Source organism: Vicugna pacos, chromosome 11 (assembly GCF_048564905.1).
Source record: "Vicugna pacos chromosome 11, VicPac4, whole genome shotgun sequence".
NCBI classification, from domain to species: Eukaryota; Metazoa; Chordata; class Mammalia; order Artiodactyla; family Camelidae; genus Vicugna; species Vicugna pacos.
In genome coordinates, this window is record NC_132997.1 from 73,710,259 (window position 1) to 73,729,877 (window position 19,619).

General features: G+C 45.5%; 1 protein-coding gene across 1 annotated transcript in view; it reads right to left on the minus strand.

Moving 5' to 3' along the window:
• Nucleotides 1-19,619, minus strand: part of TLL2 (tolloid like 2) — a 115,804-nt gene that overhangs the window by 60,503 nt on the left and 35,682 nt on the right. The window contains exon 3 of the mRNA XM_006210577.4: nucleotides 6,600-6,677. Within this exon, the coding sequence (XP_006210639.1) occupies nucleotides 6,600-6,677 (78 nt within the window). The remainder of the gene's footprint in view (nucleotides 1-6,599; nucleotides 6,678-19,619) is intronic.

Sequence of the window (19,619 nt, forward strand, 5' to 3'; positions counted from 1 at the left end):
GGAAATGTAAATTGAGAACTTATTCCTGTGTGAGAAACAGGCTTTAGGATTCAGTTTCTCATAGAAGATTTTTTTTACCCCCACTTAGAACCTAGAAAAGATAGCAAGATTTCTTGTCTCTCCTCTCAACCACTTAGCAGAGTTTTTCTAGTCTTTTTTTTTTTCTTTAATGAGTAGGAAACCCTTTGAAGGAGCTTATTTTATGCAAAATCTGTCTCCACTCCCTGTCTCACATGGGAGCAAGGCCACAAATCCTGAACCTTTATTGTTGTTACATTGTCATTGAAACACCTGCCCTCAGTATTCCAAATCCTGGCCCAGTTTCAATGCCCTCTGCATAGATTTGCCACCATCTGAAGTTTAGTTCTGTGGGTTTATGTTCCCTATTCTCTTCTGATCCTAACAATTCCCCTTTCTTTTCTTTACGCTTAATGCCGTATTTTCAGTTTGGGGTAAGGGGAAGGTTACATTTTTTCACAGCAGTTTGATGTTTGCAAAAGGGGTCCCTGCCAGTTCAGTTGCCAGAAAGTTGGTATCTAATACAATTTTAAACCTGAACATAATTGTTCTGCTGCTAGAATTTCTAGATCAGAAGTCATACACTTGCAGCTCTTGGGATAAACCCAATCCACAGATGTATTTTGTTTGGCCTGGAGGTTTTTGGCCCATACTGTGTTTTGTTTTTTTTTTTTTCAATCTCACTTGAGAAGCCAACATTTAAAAATCAAGGAATTTCACATAAAAATCCAGATTTTCTAGTTTTTCTTTAAAGATGAAAAGATCTGGCAACAGTGGGCCCATCTTCCATCATTTACAACGCACAGCAGTTAAGTAGCACCTGCTCCCCACAGGCAGAGCACAAATTTTCCCAGCTGCTAGAATCTATCTCCCACTTCACAGGGTCCCCTCCAGCCACTTCACCCATGGGCATTACCTGCTTGGTCTCTACAGAGATTCCAGCTTGCTATCCCAGCCCAGGACTCCAAATTGCATCCAGATTTCAAATGTGAGTTGCTCTAGGAGACTGGAAGATCCGTGAGGGCAGGGACAGTGGCCAGTTCACTCACCACTCTATTCACACCCAGCGCAGTGTCTGGTTGGTGGTAAGCATTTGGTGCTTTTGGATTTTGAATTCATTAATTAAAGAATGGGTGAGTTATTCTAAAAATAAACAACCAACAGTGCAAACAATTCTGTGGCGGAAACCACTCCAAAATGTTGGCAGCCCTGAAGCCCTTAATGTTTAAATCCTGAGAATCATCATGTCTTAAGTAATCACAGGCAGCGATGTAGCAAGTGGAAGTTTGTTATTCATTTCCCATATGGTTTTCAACAAGTCTCTTAATTTTCCTCTGCCGCCAACTCTCCTTTGGAGAATGGATAAAAATACTTCTCCATTCGGGGAACTAACACAAAGACATCCCATGTTTCTCAGACAAGCTGTGCTATATATACATGTGACCTGGTATTGTTAGGACTTGTGTGCAGCGAGTCAGCATGGGAAAATATTAAGTGCACCTGGAAAGAGACTGGGGTGTAATTTCCAGAGATGGGTTATTGAATGACAGCTTCCCCCCAAAATTTAATTTGCCGAGGACTCAACACAGGAAGCATTTGCCGATTAAAAATATGTCTAAACAGATGTTCTGCTTAGCCTGGAAGAAGGATCTTAATGCAACTGTCATTATTGGATTTTCTTGGATTACTACTATCTGGAATCAGAGTCCAAATAGAAGGATGTAATTATTTATTATGGTCCAAGAGTCCTGCATTTGAAGAGGAGCTCAGGGGCGTATGAAAGGATTTAACACGCTGGGGGTGGGGTGGTCTGGGGGATAAACTCCATTTAAATTCTCTGGCTCTGGGAGTGGACTCTACCCTCTCTGAAAAAGCTGAGTGGCCATAGCTATTCAATGTTCTGTCTCCAGCTGAAGGCATAGCCGTGTCATAAATAGAACCAAGCCTGACCCAGCCTTCTCAAGCAAGGAACTGCAGATTTTCGATTAGTTAACCGGTCCCTCCCAAGCTGGAAGTAAACACCCCGACAGTCCAGCCACCTGCATAACCCTCACCCCACGGGTGATGGGCAAGTTCGCACCTTGTCTGTGGTGAGCCTTAAAGGCTCCGTGAAAAGGGAGACTGGATTATTCTGCACAATGGTTCCCAAACCTGGCTGCACATTGGATTCAACTGGGGAGCTTTAAAAAAATTTTGGTGTCCACTGGGACTCAGTTGGCCTACAGGACAGCCAAGGATCTGTGGGTTTTCAAGCTCCCCAGGTGATTCAAAAGTGCAGGGAAGTTTGAGAACCACTGATAGAACCCAAAGGTTAAAAGCAAGAGGTTTGGAGTTACGGGGACTTAGGCTCAAAATAAGCGCTGCCATTTACTTCCTGTGTGGCTTTAGACAAGCCCCTGTCCCTCGAGCCTTCCTTCCTGCTGCACGGCGGTGTCATGGATATCGAACCAGGCAATGAACATCCAGCGCTGGCCGTGGTAAGGGCTCCATGTGCACTGCAGTAATCACTACCACGTCTGCATTTGGGGACAGGCTCGAAAGAATGCCTAAAGTCAATTTCTACAGTTACATGCAGATATGCTGACATAAGTAACATTCAGGGGTTCGGGCACCACGTGATGCTCTGTGCCCAAGTTTGTGTGATCCCTGTTCTTTGATGCAACCTGTTTCCTTTACTGTTTGCCTCAGCACAAAGCCCTTAGACACTATTACCAAAAGTGGAAGGTCTATTCTCTTTAATGAATGTGGTTCTGGAAATCAGACTCTATCAAAACAGTCACAGCTTCATTCGAGGTACACTTACACACTCCATTTCATTAATTCCATTATCAGCCCCCAAATGCAGGCTGAGCTCTCATTTCCAGGGGAGGAGGACTCCTCAGACCAAAGCGTCTGCCAGGTGGATGCTGAGGGAGCAATTCTCTGAGCCCCCCAGCCCTCCCCAAAGCTGGAAGCACAAAAAAATCCCCACCGTCAGGGCTGAGGGGAGCCACATAATGCCAGGAAATAAACCTGCTGTGGCAGCTAGCGGGCCAGGGGCTTCCCTCAGATCCTTTCTCCTGCTTGAGCAGTCTCTTTTTCTGGGGGTGGTGGAAGGAGGGCAGGTTGTAATTAAAGGGGAATCTGAGATTGACACAATTTGTCTCATATTTAATTCAAACAAAAACAAGAGGCTTCCAGGCCGGTGCCAGACAGTGTCCTGGCCGGATGGATGGGAAGGCTGGAGGGACACACAAGAAGGATCTGCCCTCGCCTCACCTTTGGGGGCTCCTTCCTCCTCAGGATGCAAGGCTTGGCCTGGATGCTTAAAGACCTGCTCGTCTACTGCTGTAATACAGTCGTGGAACTGGCCTAACCTTGACATTATCCTCTTCAAACAAACCAGGGTCATATGAGGGGCTGGAGACTATGGATGCAGCCAGCTGCAGGAGTGTGGGGCATGGGTGGAAGAGTGCTGTCATCATCCTCGTTAAAATACCCAAGAAGATCTCTTGTCACTGTGTGAGTACCGTGTACAACCCAATCAGAAGCAGAATTTTAATGGGCTGCAGCAGCCTGATTCCTTCTTGTCATCCTTAATTGTGTTTCTGTGCAGCTGTTGAACAGCTGTGGAATCCCAGTCCAGAGGTGGACGGTGCACTTTCAATGCTGGACAATGTAATTCTTGGAAGTGGCAGCGGAGAGGAAGAAGTGGAGGCACTCCACTCACTGAGTACCTCAAGTTCCAGACACCTGGCTATGCACTTTGCATGAATCTTTCTAATATATTTCAAATTCTCTCCAAGCCTTAGATGAGAAGTTAGATAACTTATCCAAGGTGGTAGCTACTAAGTGGCTGAGCTGAGATGCAAACCCAAGTGTGTCTGACTGTTTGAGTTTATTTGGTTGGGTCACTTTATACCCAATAAACTAGCAAACATTAAACCTCCTGACAACAGCTATTGCTGGTGAGTAGGTAAGATGCAGTAAGGGAAGGCAGTAGATAGTCTCCAAATATGGCCGCACCTCTCAACTCTGTGAGCTCATGCCACCTCTCACATTAAGGGGTGGAATCTATTTTCTTTTCCTTGAAACTGAGCTGGCTTTTGGCTTGTTTTGACCAATAGAATGTGGCAGAAGTAGCATTCTGAGAGTTCTGAGTCCAAGGTTTAAGTGGATTGGTGGCTTCTTCCTCCTTCCTCTGGGAAGCCAGCTGCCATGCTGGCTGGTTAGACAACTAAATAGTGAAGGTCCACGTGGATAGAGAAGCCAAGAGGAGGCACACTGAGGCACCAGATATGTGACAAAAGCTTTTCTAGACTGCTAATCCCAGCCCAGCTGCTAGATGAACACAGTCAAGTGAGTGACTCCAGCTGACATCAGTGGAAGAACCACTCCATTGAGCCCAGGCAACCCACAGAATTGTGAAAAGTAACAAATCACCGTTTGAAGTCACTACGTTTGGGAGTGGTTTTTGTGCAGTAATACATCACTTAAATTGTGAAGGAAAAATTAGGTACAGCATCTACATCACTGAAGGGTGATGGCAAACCTTTCTGGTTTCATCCCAAACCCTGTGCTCCATTTTACCACTAAGTGTGCTGGTTTCCTGTGGCCAAAATGAAGTGACACTGAGTTTGCCAGATGTCTGGGAGCCTGAAAACACCTGTCAAAATACCGTTGAGAAAGCAAAGCAGAAACGTACAGATTTTAAGGGGACCCTGCGCACGGTCCCAGCAATATGAAGTGTGACTGAGAATTAGATGCATGTTTGTCAAATGCTGGTGTTGGGGAGTGGGAGCGAAAGAATCTGCCTCTCTGAACGAGGTCAGATTGATAAGAGGGGATCAGCAATAGAAAAGTGGGCCACGGACAGGAAGAGGCAGGACTTCCTGGCAAAGGTAGGAAAAGATGCTAAAAGTCACCAGGAGTCACAGAAATACAAGTTAAGTAATAAAAAAGCTACTGTTTACATTATTAAAAACACTGATAACACCTAGGGCCAGGAGGATATGGTGAAAGGAGTACACTTATAAACTGCTATGGAAATGTGAATGGTTACAGCTTTTGAAATGCGTTCTAGCAACATCTATTAAAGACATACTAAGTGTGTAAGGATCTACGTTCAGGAATTTTACTGCAGGATTGTCTACGATGGCAAAAACTTGGAGCGAATTGAGTACTAACTGATAAAGGAAGGACTGAATAAATTATGGTCCATTCATATCAGGAATATTTTGCGACTATTCCAAAGAATAAATTGAAGTTAGAACAAGTGTCCTGGATGGGGTTTGCCATGAGGGATTGATGAGAGAGAAAAGTATAATGTATAAAAAACAGGTATCAAATATGATCCCATTTTTTAAAGAATGACAAAACTTATATCCACATATATGTTTATGTGCTTATATGTATGTTTACCTGTGTATGTGTGTCTGTCTCTACATCAGCATATATATGAATATATGTGCATGGAGAAAAATGTGGAAGGATACATACCAAGTTACTAGCATATATTTCCCGGGGAAGAGCAGAGGGGTGGTATGTGGGAAAAAAGTGAAGCCGGAAGCCAAATTAAAGAGAAGAGAAAAAAAAAATACAACACTATAAAAAGTATATGATGATATCATCCTATCTATGCATTCGTGTGAAATTATATATATGTAGGTGTATGTGTAAAATACACAGTCACATTAAAGCAAAACTATAACATAAAGCAAATACTGATTTGTATTCATCTCTGTACAGGATCCCTGTGCATCCCTGAAACACAGGATTCTGGCATTTAAAGACGATTCCTTTTGCTCTGAGTTAATTTTACATAGAAGAAATGCCATTGTTGGCAGTGAGCCCTGATTCCTGCAGGATTCAGGCCGGATGGAGGCCCAGCAACCTCTCTCCTCGTGCACATCAAAAAATGAGAGGCTTCCAGTGAGACACTTGCCCATAATCTCCAGGAGAGAACTCTAAGAGCGCTGGTGTGCAGACAGGCAGAGGCAGTACCTCCAGGCAGGCACCTGCTGACTGGTGGCCCTGCCGAGACAGCCAATCCCTCAGCCTCCTCTCCCAGCAGCCCAGGCCCCACCGCAGCTTTATTTTCCTTCCTTGCCTCCCACACCCACTCATTCTGCCAGACCCTTAGTTTCCAAAGTCTCACCATCCTTCCTCTCAGCTCTCAGGGCCTTTAGCTCACTAGCCAGTACTAGCGAGAAAAGTCAAGCCCAGATTTCAGAGTTTAACTGAAGGCCATCCAGTCCCGAGCAACCACATGCCACCCTTATGCTTTTCTCTGGCAGCCTGCCCACCGCTCTCAACAAAGGGACACGCTCCCTCATCCCACAGACTTCACTGCCTCTAGTCTACCAAGATTGAAAGCAAAAGGTACAGTAAGAGGTTCTCAAAGCCAGGAACAGGGCAGGGAGAAGAAAAAGGAGAGTGACCAGGACTAGATAGTGGTGATGGTGGCACAACATTGCGTGTGTACTTAACGCCACTAAATGGTACACATTAAAATTGTTAAAATGGTAAATTTTACGTTATGTGACTTTTACAACAACTAAAAGCCAAAAAGTACCCCCAGGCCTGGCGGGGCCTCTCCTTACCCTCTCTAGCTTCCTTGTGGCTAGTATTCGTGGCTGTAGTGTTCGGCCAGCTCTCAGATGGCTGCTCTCCAAGCCCACCTAACGGAACAAAGAAGAGAAGGAATGTAAGGATGCGTCAGGCTTCTTGGCACCAGCACCAGGAAATCAGGGAACAAACCTGGTCACCTGGGAGATGATCAGAATCAGCAGTGGATCAGTAAAGATTTGTTCAACAAAGGATGACCAGGCTCCTACCATGTGCTGGGCACTGTTCTAGACACTCAGGTCCAAAAGAACCCGCTTTCTTACAACCATGCACATGGTTCGCAAATTATAAAAGCATCCTCTCATCCAACAGTTCAAGGGCACTTGGAGTGAAATATACAAAGTTAACAGGCAAATCCCGAAGTCAGCATCCTCACCCCCACCTCCCTGAGAAAGCCCAGTGCAAACAGGACGCTCTCCTGTTCTGGAGTCACTGGCATGGGATGCAAGGAGATGTCCATCAGTGCTGCTCCTGAATATGTGATGTGGCAGTTGCTGCTGCCTTGGCCAAAACAGATGTCCTGGTTTCCCCTCTTGGGTGAGTCTCCTTTTAGAAACTGCTGTGTTTACTTTATAAATGAGACCCTGCTGTAGTCAAGGACGGTGATGCGTGTACTTATTTGCCAGTAGCCATCATCTAGAAACCAGGTTCACATCTGTCCCCACCAGGAAGATGCTCAATCAGCATCTCCTATTAGACCTACTGGGAGCCATGTACAGTCCCAGGCAGTGGGGATCCAGCAGCGAACAAGACAGAAGGTGGGTATGTTCCAAATGGGTGGCCGGGCAATAATGGTAGGTAAGAAAATAAAGGAATAAGATGATTATAGGTTCAGAAAATGCTCTGAAGATCAAATGCAATATGTGGTAGAGTGGACTGGAGCAGCTGCTTAGAAGTGGTCAGAGAAGGCCCTTTAGGGAGGTGACATTTGGGTTGAGACTTGGAAGACAAGAAGGAGCCAGCCACACGGAGACCTGGGTCAGTGCATCCCAGCAGAAGGACAATCAGGAAAGAATCTGGATCAGGAATAAGCTTGCCATGTGGAGGGGCTGACCAGGGTGGGTGGAGAGGAAGGCTCTGGAAGGCAGAGATATTATGAATATAGTTGGAGGCAGAGCAATGGGAGAGGCTGATGACTTAGATACCAGGGATTGGAAGGAATAACGCCTACATTTGGGAGATGAGCTGGGTAGGTTGGGACACCAGGAAGCAGATTCGAGGACAAAGCCTGTATCCAGGAGAGATTATCATACATGTGAAACCACATCAAAGCATGTACTTGTGCAAAATTATTTCTTGCATTTGTTTAGAAATGTGCAGCTTTCAAAGCAGTTTCCCCAACTCCCCTTTGACCTTGATTAAAACTCTTTATGGCAGAAGAAGTGTAACCCCATTTGACAGAGGAGAAAACTGAGACACAAAGTGATCAGCCCGGGGTTGCCAGCCCATCAGGGAAGCTGAGGGGTCAGGACACAGTCTCCTGGTCAGAAGCCTGATGATCTTTCCTGTGCCTCAAAGCTCACAGGCTTCCAGCGCTGCTCAAGGAAGGGTCCTAAACATGGACCCCAGTGCCCTGGCCCCAGACAACCAAGGAAGAGATCCCTCGCACCTGCTAATTCCCGACACGCAGACCACTGCTTCCCCTCTGGGGACTGACGCTGGCGGTGGATCAGGCGCACGCTGTATTCTTGCATGCCTTCATCCTGCTCGACCGCTGCCTTTCTGGCCAATTCAGAATCCACTCACACACTCCCTGCAGCTGCCGGGCCTTTCACTGCCAGCTCCCAGCCCTCTGAGTATTCGTCCAGTTGCGATATCATTTCCTCTCAGGCTAAAGGTCAGGGGAAATCCTGACGGTATGAAAATCGCTCGCCAGCAGAGGAATGTACCCTGTGCCGAGCGAAGGAGAGCCTGAGGCCAAGGCCCTGGGACTAGCTTAGACTTCACTCCCTGTGTAACTGAGGATGAGACCTTGGGCATTAGTACTTTTCATCTGTCAAATGGGCTGTTGTGAGTTCCGAATGAGGTCATGGTTTGTTTAGGGACTCACTCATTCAACAAATATTTATCCAACACCTGCTACATGCCAGATGCTGTTTCTGCTACTCGGGATATGACACTGAGTAAACTCTACCCTGACCTCATGGACATTATATTCTGGTAGAGGGTGGAGAAGAAAATGATAAACAAATAGACAGCTATATATATGTCAGTTGTTGATAAGTACTATGAAGAAAACAAATAAGGGTGAGGGGAACAGTAGATGCTAGGGATGAAGTGTTGCCATTTCATGTCAGGTAGAAAAGCAGAAGCCTGAAGAAAGTGAGGAAAAGAGTCTGTAGATATCTGGAGAACAGCGTTCCAACCAAAGGAATAGCAGGTGCAAAGGCCCTGGGGTGGGACTGTGCTTTGGCAGTAGAGAGTAAGTATGACTGGAGTGGAATGAGCGAGGGAGAGAGTAGTAGTTGATGAGGTCAGTGAGCAGTGGTCGGTCTGGAGGGCCAGCTCACAGGGCACCTTGCAGGTCATTTTCAGGATTTTGGCTTTTATTCTGAGAGATCTAGGTGGGAACCAGAGGATAAGAAAGGGTTTTGTAACTGCACTATCATTGAAGATGACGAGGGTTACTAGCTGTGGACAGGATGGGGACATAGGAGCTGAGATTTGAAAGGAAATTCCACATAGCACCAGCCCAGCATGGAAGGTTGGAAAGTTTAAACTTGCTTGACTCCTGCAAAAGGGGTGGAGGGAGTGCAAAAAAAACCCCCAGACCTGTTAAGCACAGCCTGGTTCAAGGTTAGCTGGAGGCTGTGGCTGAGAGAGCAATGGCCAGGAGAGATTGATGTTCAGCTCTGCAGCAGGCAGGGGGTGGGGGGTGGGGTTAGTTGAGGACTTCTGATTCCCTTGGCCCCCTGGCCTTGGGGTTATAACAGGAGCAAAGCTCTGAATTGTAGGAGACCAGGTGCCCCCTAGTAGATGGAGGTGGGGAAGAATCAGTGTTTATTACTTTCCCGATACACTGCTGGCCATGCGCTAAGAACAGTGCTAAATGCTTTCCGTGCCTTGACTTATGTAATTGTAGCCTCATGAGACTCAAGGCTTCAAGAGGTGAAGTGACTAGCCTGTCCTGAGGGTATGGTGATGGTTGATAATGGAGACAGCTGGACGTGGGTCCTGACGGACCCTCCCCAGCAACCTGTGCTCCTCAAACTCAGCCTCAGACCCAGAAAGAAAAAGAACAAGGGAGGTGTCTGCGAGTGGCTGCTTGTTCCTGAGGGATCCAGGGCATTTTCCCCGGAGGCCTGTGAGGGGACATACAAATTCAGTGATAAGATTGGGGTCACAGCAGCTAAGACACAAGTCCTTCCTCTGCCATCCTTACCAGCAAGAGACTAGAGGCTCTGTCTTTTTTCTGAAAAGGGCAGCGTATCTAATGCTTCCAGGACAGCTGAGCCTGGGATCTACCTGGAGTGAAAGTGGTTTGGCCACTTCCCTGATGAAAACCCTCCGAAGGCTCCCCACTGCCCTTGGGATGAGCTCCAGCTCCTAACAGGACTGTGATATGGCCCTGCTGGCCTCCTCCACCTGGTGCCTCGGGTTCCTCTGCTACTTCCCACACTCTCACTCTTTGCTCAGCCACCTGAGCTACTTACGGTGCCTTGGTTCCCATTTTCCTCTTACTGATGCACCTTCCTCCACCACACTCACATCTTCACCTGGCCAAATCCTCCTGGACCTTCAGGGCTCAGCTTAGACACCACTTCCTCTGGGGAGCCCCCTTGTTCCTCTTGAGTTAGAAGCCCCCTTCTCTGTGTCCACCCCCTGGGCTTACTCACATCCCTCACAAGGTGTGGGGATCTCCTGTCTACTCAGCTGATCCCCTAGTCTAGTTTTTAGTTTTTAGCATCTTGAAGAAAGGGACCTTATCTTGTCCAACAATAAACACTCAGCACTGCACCTGGCACATAGCAGACACTCAATAATATTGGATGAATGGATGGACTGATGGATGAGTCAGGTAGACAGAGCTTAAAAAGAAACACAATCATTTCTAACCCAGCATAACTGATGGAAAATTTTGTCTTTATCAGCTTATGGAGGGAGGGAAGTAGATATTCTTGGAACAGTGGCTTTCAACCACAGCTGTACTTTGGGATCACCTTGGGAAGCCTTCTAGAGATATACTGACGCCTGTGTCCCACCCTCAGAGGTTCTTATTTAATTGGTCTGGGGCATGGCCTGGGCCTTGAATTTTAAAAAGCTCTCCAGGTGATTCCAAGGTGCAGCCAAAATTGTGATTCTCTATCCAGAGAACTGTATAAGAGGAAGCATCACCTCACGATATTTTCTTACAACCAAACTCTCTCCTCCCAAGCTCACTAGGAATGGAAGATGTGGAACTGGAGACAGACATCCAGCATGAAGAAAAGTCATTTCCCACATCTAAATCAATGGAAAGTGTTGCTGTTTCAGTAAAAGCAAACAAATGAGTTAGACAGGTGTGACTGTGGCTATAACCACAGCCATAGGCATCACAGAACAAGAGAGAAGCATAGCCTGATGCAGACAAAGATGGGGACAGTAGGGGTGGAGTATTCAGGGTGCAGGGATGTATTTCTCCTTGGGTGTGACTGAAAGATAAAAAATTTTGAAAAAAATACATGTATATGTCCATATTTGATCTTTGGTTAATTACCTCTTCAGTGAGAAGAGATGCAAAGACCTTGTAGAATTCATTAGTCACAGGGGTTTATTCAAATGTCTCCTTTGCATAAGAAACCCAGGCTTACAGCTGGTCTCTGGGAAAGAATGCCCTCCAGGCCTTGAAAAGAGAGCTCCAGGACTGTTCACGCTCTCACTGAAACACAGCAGAGGTCAGCAGCCCGTGATGCATGGGGCCAGGCTGAAATGTTTCTATCCAGCATTTGCAATTCAATCCCACAGTTTCCTTTATGGAACAATTCACTAAATTCAGAGTTGTTCTTTTTTCTAATTCACCATATAATTCACCTCCCAAGTTCAATTAAGAAGCAATCTGTTAGCAACTTTAGGAGCAAGCTGCTTTTCTTTGGGAAAGCCCAATTTTCTTCCGCTCCCAACACAAAATGGCTTAATTATATGCATCATATGAGACATTGATGTACACACAACGCCCCTCCACCATAATTAATGAAATATTAACTATGTACATCCAAAGACATTGAAGCAGAAAGAGATGGCTTTTCCAAAGCCCAAGAGGACACAGCCATAGATCAGCACTGCTCATTTGAATATATGCTTATTCATAGTGACTGTGGATTAATATTCATGATATGGTAATTAATAAACAAAACCTTACATTTATTATTCCTTCTGTCTCATTTTTAGAGCCTAACATTACTTGGTTCTCATTTTTTTTTAAACACAAGAACAACCAACATTTTTAAAGTGCTGATTATTTATTGTACTGGCATATGTTATCTGCTATTTAATCCTTAAACCAACATTGGTGGTGGGTATTATTCCCATTTTACATACAGGGTGACTGAGGCTTAGAGCAGTTAAGACATCACTGGGAACACAAAGCTATTGGGTGTAGAGGTTGAGATTCTCTCCAGATCAGTCTGGTGTCAAAGCCTTTAAAATACATCACACGCTGAAGTAATCCTGCCAGGACCACCTTAGCGCTCCCATTTACTGACTTTTTAATACATGTATTTACAGCTCCAACTCACCAGAGGTAAATCTAGCATAAAACTGCTTTGCTTTACTCTAAGAAAAATTTAAAAAATAATTTCTAGCACAAGATCTAAAGATCATTTTATTGCCAGTCCATTCATTCAATATATATTGGTTGAGTGCCTGCTTTGGGCAGCATGGTGCTCTGTTCCTGAAGGCAGAGACAGGCAGGGCCTATCTTCATGGTGCCTTCATGGCTCTAGGGGAGGGAAGAAAATTCATGATAAACAATGAGACCATTCCATGGAGGGATTAAGCACTTTGGGGAAATTAAAACAGTTTTATGAAAGAGCAATGGGGGTTGGGAGCCCAGGGAAGGTCTGAGTAGGTGACATTTGAGTTGAAACCTAAATGGCAAGAGGGGGACATCTATCTGGGGAGAGTATCCTAGCGAAAAAAAAAAAAAAAACGAACAACAAAACCATCAGCAAGTTAAAAAATCTGGAGAGAGGAAAATAAGAGTCCAGCGGGGCTGGAGCTAGGACCGATGAGGGATGCGGGGCCAGCTCCTGCAGGGCATTTGAGTCTACTCCTCACAACCATGTCTTAAGCAGTCAATTTGCCATGCCCTTTGGTCTTGTGTAATAGGCACCGTAACCCTGAGAATAAGGAATATCATTCCTCTTTTGCAGAAGAGAAAACTGAGATTCATGAATAAGTTGTCCAAGGTCACCCAGCTGGTAAGTAATTGAATTTGCCTTCCAAAGCAGGCCCTCCTGACTCCAGAATCCATGCTCATAATCCCTGCCCTCTCCCCCACACCTGTTCTCTGAGCAAGCATCCCCGACAAGACCAAAGGCTGAAACATCTGCACACCTCTGTTGGAAAATTACTGGCAAGACACATCTGCTCAGTGGAGCTTTTAATTATTCATTAGGGAAAAAAAGGCAAGGCAAAGCCCCTTTAACAGGTTGATTTAGGAATAAACAAGGCAACCACTATGGTAATCAATGTGTAATCCTATGCAATTCAGTGCCAAGTAAATTTTATATCTATGCCAAATTTCAAATGCTACAGAAGGGAAAGGGAAAATGAGTTAAAAGATCACCGCCAGCTTTTGTTAATGAAATGATTTAATATTAGCAAGTGTATAATAAAGCAGGAATTCTTATATACTGCTGTTGGAAGAGGAATGTAAATCGGCAACATTTTATGAGGTAATTTAGCAAGATGTATCATAGTCTTTTAAAACAAGCAATAATATGACTTTGGCCCAATAACATGACTTCTACATATCAGTACTAAGGAAGTGATTGACAACGAAAGCAAAGGATGTTCATCTCAACATGTCGCATACTAAAGACAGACTGTAACAACCACACCTCCAGTGGTGGGTAGTAAAGTGAATTATGAAATAACGGAGCATTATGCAACCTTTTAAACTGTTTTAGAAGAAGTTTGCTAAATAGGAAACATGTTCATATTATAAGCCAAAGACAAGTTAGGAAGTAGTACCCAGTATGATTCCAACTGAATCATCTCTTTTTAAAAAGCATATACAAAAAAATGTGGGAACAAATACTGGAAGGAAATACTCACAATGTTCATTATGATGGTTTCTGATTGCTGATTTTTGGAAGAATTTTATTTTTTATATACTTTTTGTAATTTGTAAATTTTGTTCAACGTATTTTATAATCAGGAAGTAAAAAGATTTTTAAAAAGAGCTAGATTACAGCACACACTTTGCCTAAGGACATGTACTCTACACAACATAGTCTATGTTGGCACACACGTGCACATACACACACACACACACACACACACACACAGGGAAACACTTTTACGATGGGAAAGAAACATAGTTGTGTTTATGCAGATGGAAACGTTGAGGTCCAATCCTTTTTACTGCTCTTCTGCTCTGACCATGGAAAGGAAAAATCCACACATTGGCAAGATGGAAGAGAGGAAAGCTCATTGGTGAGAACGGGACAAGGCCTTTTGGAACCTTCTTTCAGACAGTGTCGGATGGGCTTTTGGGAGACCCAGTCCACCCTTCTGCAGTCAGTTAACTGGCTCCCACCTGTGTCCTAGCACTGGCCGAAGAGGCCTCGGAATTCACTCCTACCCCAGGCAGAGCTCATGGGAGGCTTCCTAATCATGCAAATTTGAGCTCTCTCTTCCCAGAGCCTCCAGCCAGATGTTCATCTCGCTTGCTATCGGACCCTTTACTCATCCTGAGTGCCTGTGCCTGCATTTTTCCTGATCCCTGGTTGTTGGTTGAGCTACACAGGACGTTCTGCTTAAGAATGCTCTTGGAGTATTTGTTGCTCACCTGGCTCAAACCTCCAGTGCTCTCCTGGGCCCTGGAGTCTAGGCATTTTCGTACACCTGGCCCACATCTTTCACACCCAGCCTGGCCTCGGCTTCTTCGCTGTCTCCATCATTTACTTCTGTATAACAAAGTATCCCTCTAAACAGAGTGGCTTAAAAGAACAACCCCTTTTGCTTGCCTCAGATCTGAGGGCCAGGGGTTGAGTCAAGGCTTGTCTCTGCCCCACAGTGTCTGGGGCCTGAGCTGGGATGATTTGAAATGGTTGGGGGATGGCTGGGATGCCATCCACATGGGATGGCCCATGTGGAGGCAGCATTCCAAAGAGATGAGCCCCGCTGCTCGAGTGTTTCTTCAGCTTCTGCTTACATCATGCTTTCTGATGTCCTACTGGCCAAAGCAAGTCACACAAACAAGCCGAGAGTCACAAGGAAGGACCGTGCATGCCAGGGATCACAAATGGAACAGCCTACCCCCTGCTTGATCTCTGGATGCCTAAGGTCCTAGCAAGTCAGGTGTTTTGCAAAATAGACTGGAAGTGCTAGCTCTGGAGTCAGACTCTCAGGTTAAACCTTTCCTTTGCCCCTTACTAGCTGTGTGATCTTCAGTCACTTAACCTCTCTATGTGTCCGTTTCCTCGCCCATAAAATGAGGATAAGAGCATTCACCTCATGGGGTTGTTATGAAGTTTAAGAGAGATGATACATGCAAGGCACCAAGTAATGCCTGGCCCCTGGGCAGCACTCCCCGAGGTAGCTATCACTACCATTACCGTCATCACTACTGGCTCTAAGACCATCCTGGAGTCTCAGCAGAACGGGATGAAACAGTCAGCCACAGAGACCAGGCATTTTATACCACAAACATCACAAGTGAAGTGAAACGTTCAAGTTCTCCTCAAAGTGCGCTTAACAAAACCAAGTTTAGGCTGAGAATTCTTTGGCAGTCAGTGAAGGGATGATATCCCACAGTACCGCGGCATGATATTTCTTTAAACCTTGCTCCATGACAACTGGAGACATCAAATAACTAAAAAACTAACCAAAGACACATGTTAAGAAAAGACTCAGGTAACTAGTTTATATGTCGTCATCCTGTTATCCCTGGGAGAGTGGAGTGGGTTGGCCAAGATAGGTAAGTGCAGGCTAGAGCCTTGCTGAGAGAACCAAGAAAGTTAATGCTTATTGTGTGTGCCAAGGACCGTGCTTGCTGCCTTACATGTATTTTCTAGTTTAATTCCCAGCACAGTCCTATGAGGTAGGGATTATTATTGGCTTTAGTTACAAATGGAAGTACTGAGGCTTAGAAAACTTTGAATAACTCACCCACAATCATACAGTTAATAAGAGGCAAAAACCCAGATACAATCTCAGGCCTGTCTGACTACTGATGGCCCTTATAATACAGGGCTAGGGATTCCAACCTTAATAATTGGCAGCAAATGTCCCAATAGATAAGATTGGGAAAATCCCAGCTCCTCATTCTCTAGAGCAAGCTAGGTGATAAAGAGTCATGTTCACAGGGAGATCTCTCTGAGTCCACACCTTAGGGGTGGTTCTGAAGGCTCAGGGATCAGTGTTTGTATTCTGAGGTGTGAAGTGCCCAGGAGACTGGGGTGGGACCTCCAAGGAAGCAGAGGAGATGAGAGAGGAGAATTCAGATGATAACAGGAGTCTGAGCTCCCAGTGAAGCTGTCCTGCAAACCACTCTCCACCCTACCGGGAGCTGCCCTGGACATGCTGACAGTCAGAGCTCTCCGCCCCTAAACCAGGGATCAGATCAGATGTCCTTGAAATCTGAACAGGTTGTTCCTTAGGAATAGAAAGTGGTTCCCTCTAGGCACACAGGAGGGGTCCTTCACTTCCAGCTGAGCTCAGAACCACTGGATTCCCTTCAGGCCACTAAGGTACCCGCCTCTAGCCAGGGCTCACCACCTGCCTTGAGGCAAGTCAGTTCCACAACGTGCAATAAGCCAGACACTGCCCCACCCACAGGGGCCATGAGGCTGAGAGAACAGTGAGAGCAACCTGGTAAAGGAAGTCCCACAACCAACCTGGAAGTTCAGGAGGGCTTCCTGGAGGTGGCATCGAAGGACAAGAAGGGTTGCAACAAGTTAAGATCAGAGAGAGGCAGGCAGGATAGAACATAGAAGAGGAACGGCCAGCCTACCTTGGTAGCTCAGCTTTTTGGACCTCAGTGATGTTTGGCACGACACTTAAAATTCTTTGAGCCACAGTTTCCTCATCCATAAAAAAGGACACAATAGGATCTAACTTTTCAAGTTGTGAGCAACACCTACTACAGTGTCTGACACCTTGTGGGGACCCCACAGCCTTACTGATAATTATTCTTTAGGTCACCTTAGGAGGCCTCAGCTCTGGTATCTGAGGACCATACTGCAGTTTAAGCTCTGGCTGTACCAGCCCGGTATCTGTCCCCCAAGGGGAGTTCTCCCCAGACCCCAGCCTGTCATACCTCAGCCTCCTCCAAATTCAGGACAGGCTTGAGTGGCCTGACAGAACGACAGCTTGCCTGTGGCCAAAACTTTAGCAGATTCCGAGAGCGCATCCCAGTGTCATTCAGAAGTAGGGGAGAGAAGGAGGAGGAGACAGGTGAGAAAGGTATAGCTGCTCCTTCCCTCATACGACTGTCACCTGAACTTCCCTTGAGGTGTGGTCCTTTTTTGTTCTGCAAAGCTGCAGAGGGGAACTGTCAGTTCTCAGAGGCCCTGGAGGGATTCGTTGGGGCCTCTCCTTCAGATGGATTTCCGGAAGCTTCTGAGGGGGTGCTTCTAAAGCAGGGAGTGGTTGGGTGAGGAAGCGATGGTGCAGTGGAGAGGCAGCAGGTAAGAAATTCAGACACAGTGTTCACAGCTGATAGTGAGGCAGGAGTGGAGCACAGGGACACTGGAGCATAATAGGACACCAATTAAATTCTTCCCTGAGACGCTGAAGGGCAAAATTTGGACCAAGAAGCTAAATGTGTAAGAGGAATATTCTAGAAGAATTTTCTCAGTCTGCATTTATTTCCTTTGGGGAACACTGAACATTATCAGTAATTGCTTATGTGTTTACTGCCTGCCTCAACGACTCCCTCTAAAAAGCTGGCTCCATCTTCTTCACTGACGCATGCCCAGGCCTGCGACAGCACCCAGCATCAGGAGGTGGCTGCTGGTGGGAGGGGCACCGGGGAGACAGAGGCTGCAGGATGCGAGGCTACAGCGGATGCTAATGCCCATCTCCAGGCAAGAAGTGATGACGACCGACCGGAGAGCGACAAGACTAGAGGGACCGACAGGAGGGTGCTTGGGAGAGTTATTTAGGTTAGGGGATGAACATAACTCCGTGCCCAGCTGCATATGAGAAGGGAAATGGAGCAAATCCTCTACTCAGCTCTGAGATATGATAAAAGCCCGCCCTTGCCCAGCCTGCACACTGAAATATGCCAAAAGAGGAGGAAATTTCGGAGGCCCATTCAGAATAGTCAACATAGGAGACTTGGGATAACTTTAACAGGAAGTGTGTATAACTGCAAGGGGAGAAGTATACATTTTTATTGCAGTTTATAAAAATAGGAGTAAGTAATAAAGATACCCCATGTTCCTGGATGAACTGGATAAATACCACAAATGTATCAGTTTCTCCAAATGAAGTTATAAGTTTAATGCAAATATGATTCAAATACAAGAGGGTTTTGTTAGGATCCTCTTAGGTTTTTGTAGAGAAGTAATCCTCAAATTCATGTCAAAGAATAAACAAATAAGACTATTCAAAAAATTTCTAAAAATGAGAAGGAAGATGAGCCCCACCAAATATTAAAATCTATAAAGAAATTGACATTAAAAAGACACAGATGAATGGGACATAAATGCTAACACAATACGTAAAAACACAGACTATGCGGTCAAGAAGACATGGGGAGAAAATATGAATTAGATTGTGTTGTGATTAGTCAGAAGTTGGGAAGAGGAGTACCCACAAATAAAACTTCAATGGATTAAAAGAATTAAGTATAAATAAATAAATCATTGAAAGATTTTAGGAAAAAAATGTTATTTCCTAAAGCTGTAGTAGGAATAATTTTATACATATAAGAAAAAGAAAAGTTGACTTGATATATTTAACTTCAAAACTTTAAAACTTTTGTATCTCAGAAAATCTGATCCCCGAAAATGAAAATAAAACACCATACAAAGGAGAATGTCTGCATTGAAGATAACAAATGGTTACTAGCTATACTATATAAATATCTCATGCAAATTGATGAGAAAAACTTTGTATCTAATAGACATTGGATAAGGAAACTGGTGAACATGTCCTAGAAGAAAAATCTAATTAGTAGATAATTATATAGAAGTTTACTCTTGAGAAACAAAAACAGAAGCAAAATAAAGGTACCATTTTCCAACTGATAAAGTAGCAAAATAAAGGGATGAATGGTAACAATGACACTGAGTCAGGTGGACTTGGAATTTTCATTTTGTGAGTCATTCATTCAGCAAACTTGGTGACCATCTAAAATGTGCCTCTCACAGGACTAGGCACTGGGAGCGCACAGATAAATGATACTTCACAGAGCTCACCATCCAGTCTGGGAGAAAGAGGAAGACACCTGGGCAAGCAGAGGCTTCCCAGAGAGGGGTTGGCTGAGTTTGAAGGGAAGGCAGAAGGTGCCGGGCAAAGACTTTCTGGACACTGAGGAGGGAAGGGGAGGGCCCACCGAGGAGAGTCCAAGTCCTCAGCCTAAGTCCCAGCAGAGTCTGATCCCAGCACGTCTCCCCAGCCTTACTTCTCCCTGCTGCATCCCACCCTCTGATCCACCCGCCGACCACCCTGAACTGCCCAGTTCTCACCACCAAGCTCCCAGCTCATGACTCTGCTCAGGCTCTGCCTTCCACCTGCAGTGCCCTCCCCGCTCAGCCCCAATCAGAATCCTTCCAGGCCCAGCTCTGCCTCTTCCACGAGGCCATCCCTCGCCTCTGTGTTCCACATGCACTCCCTTCCTG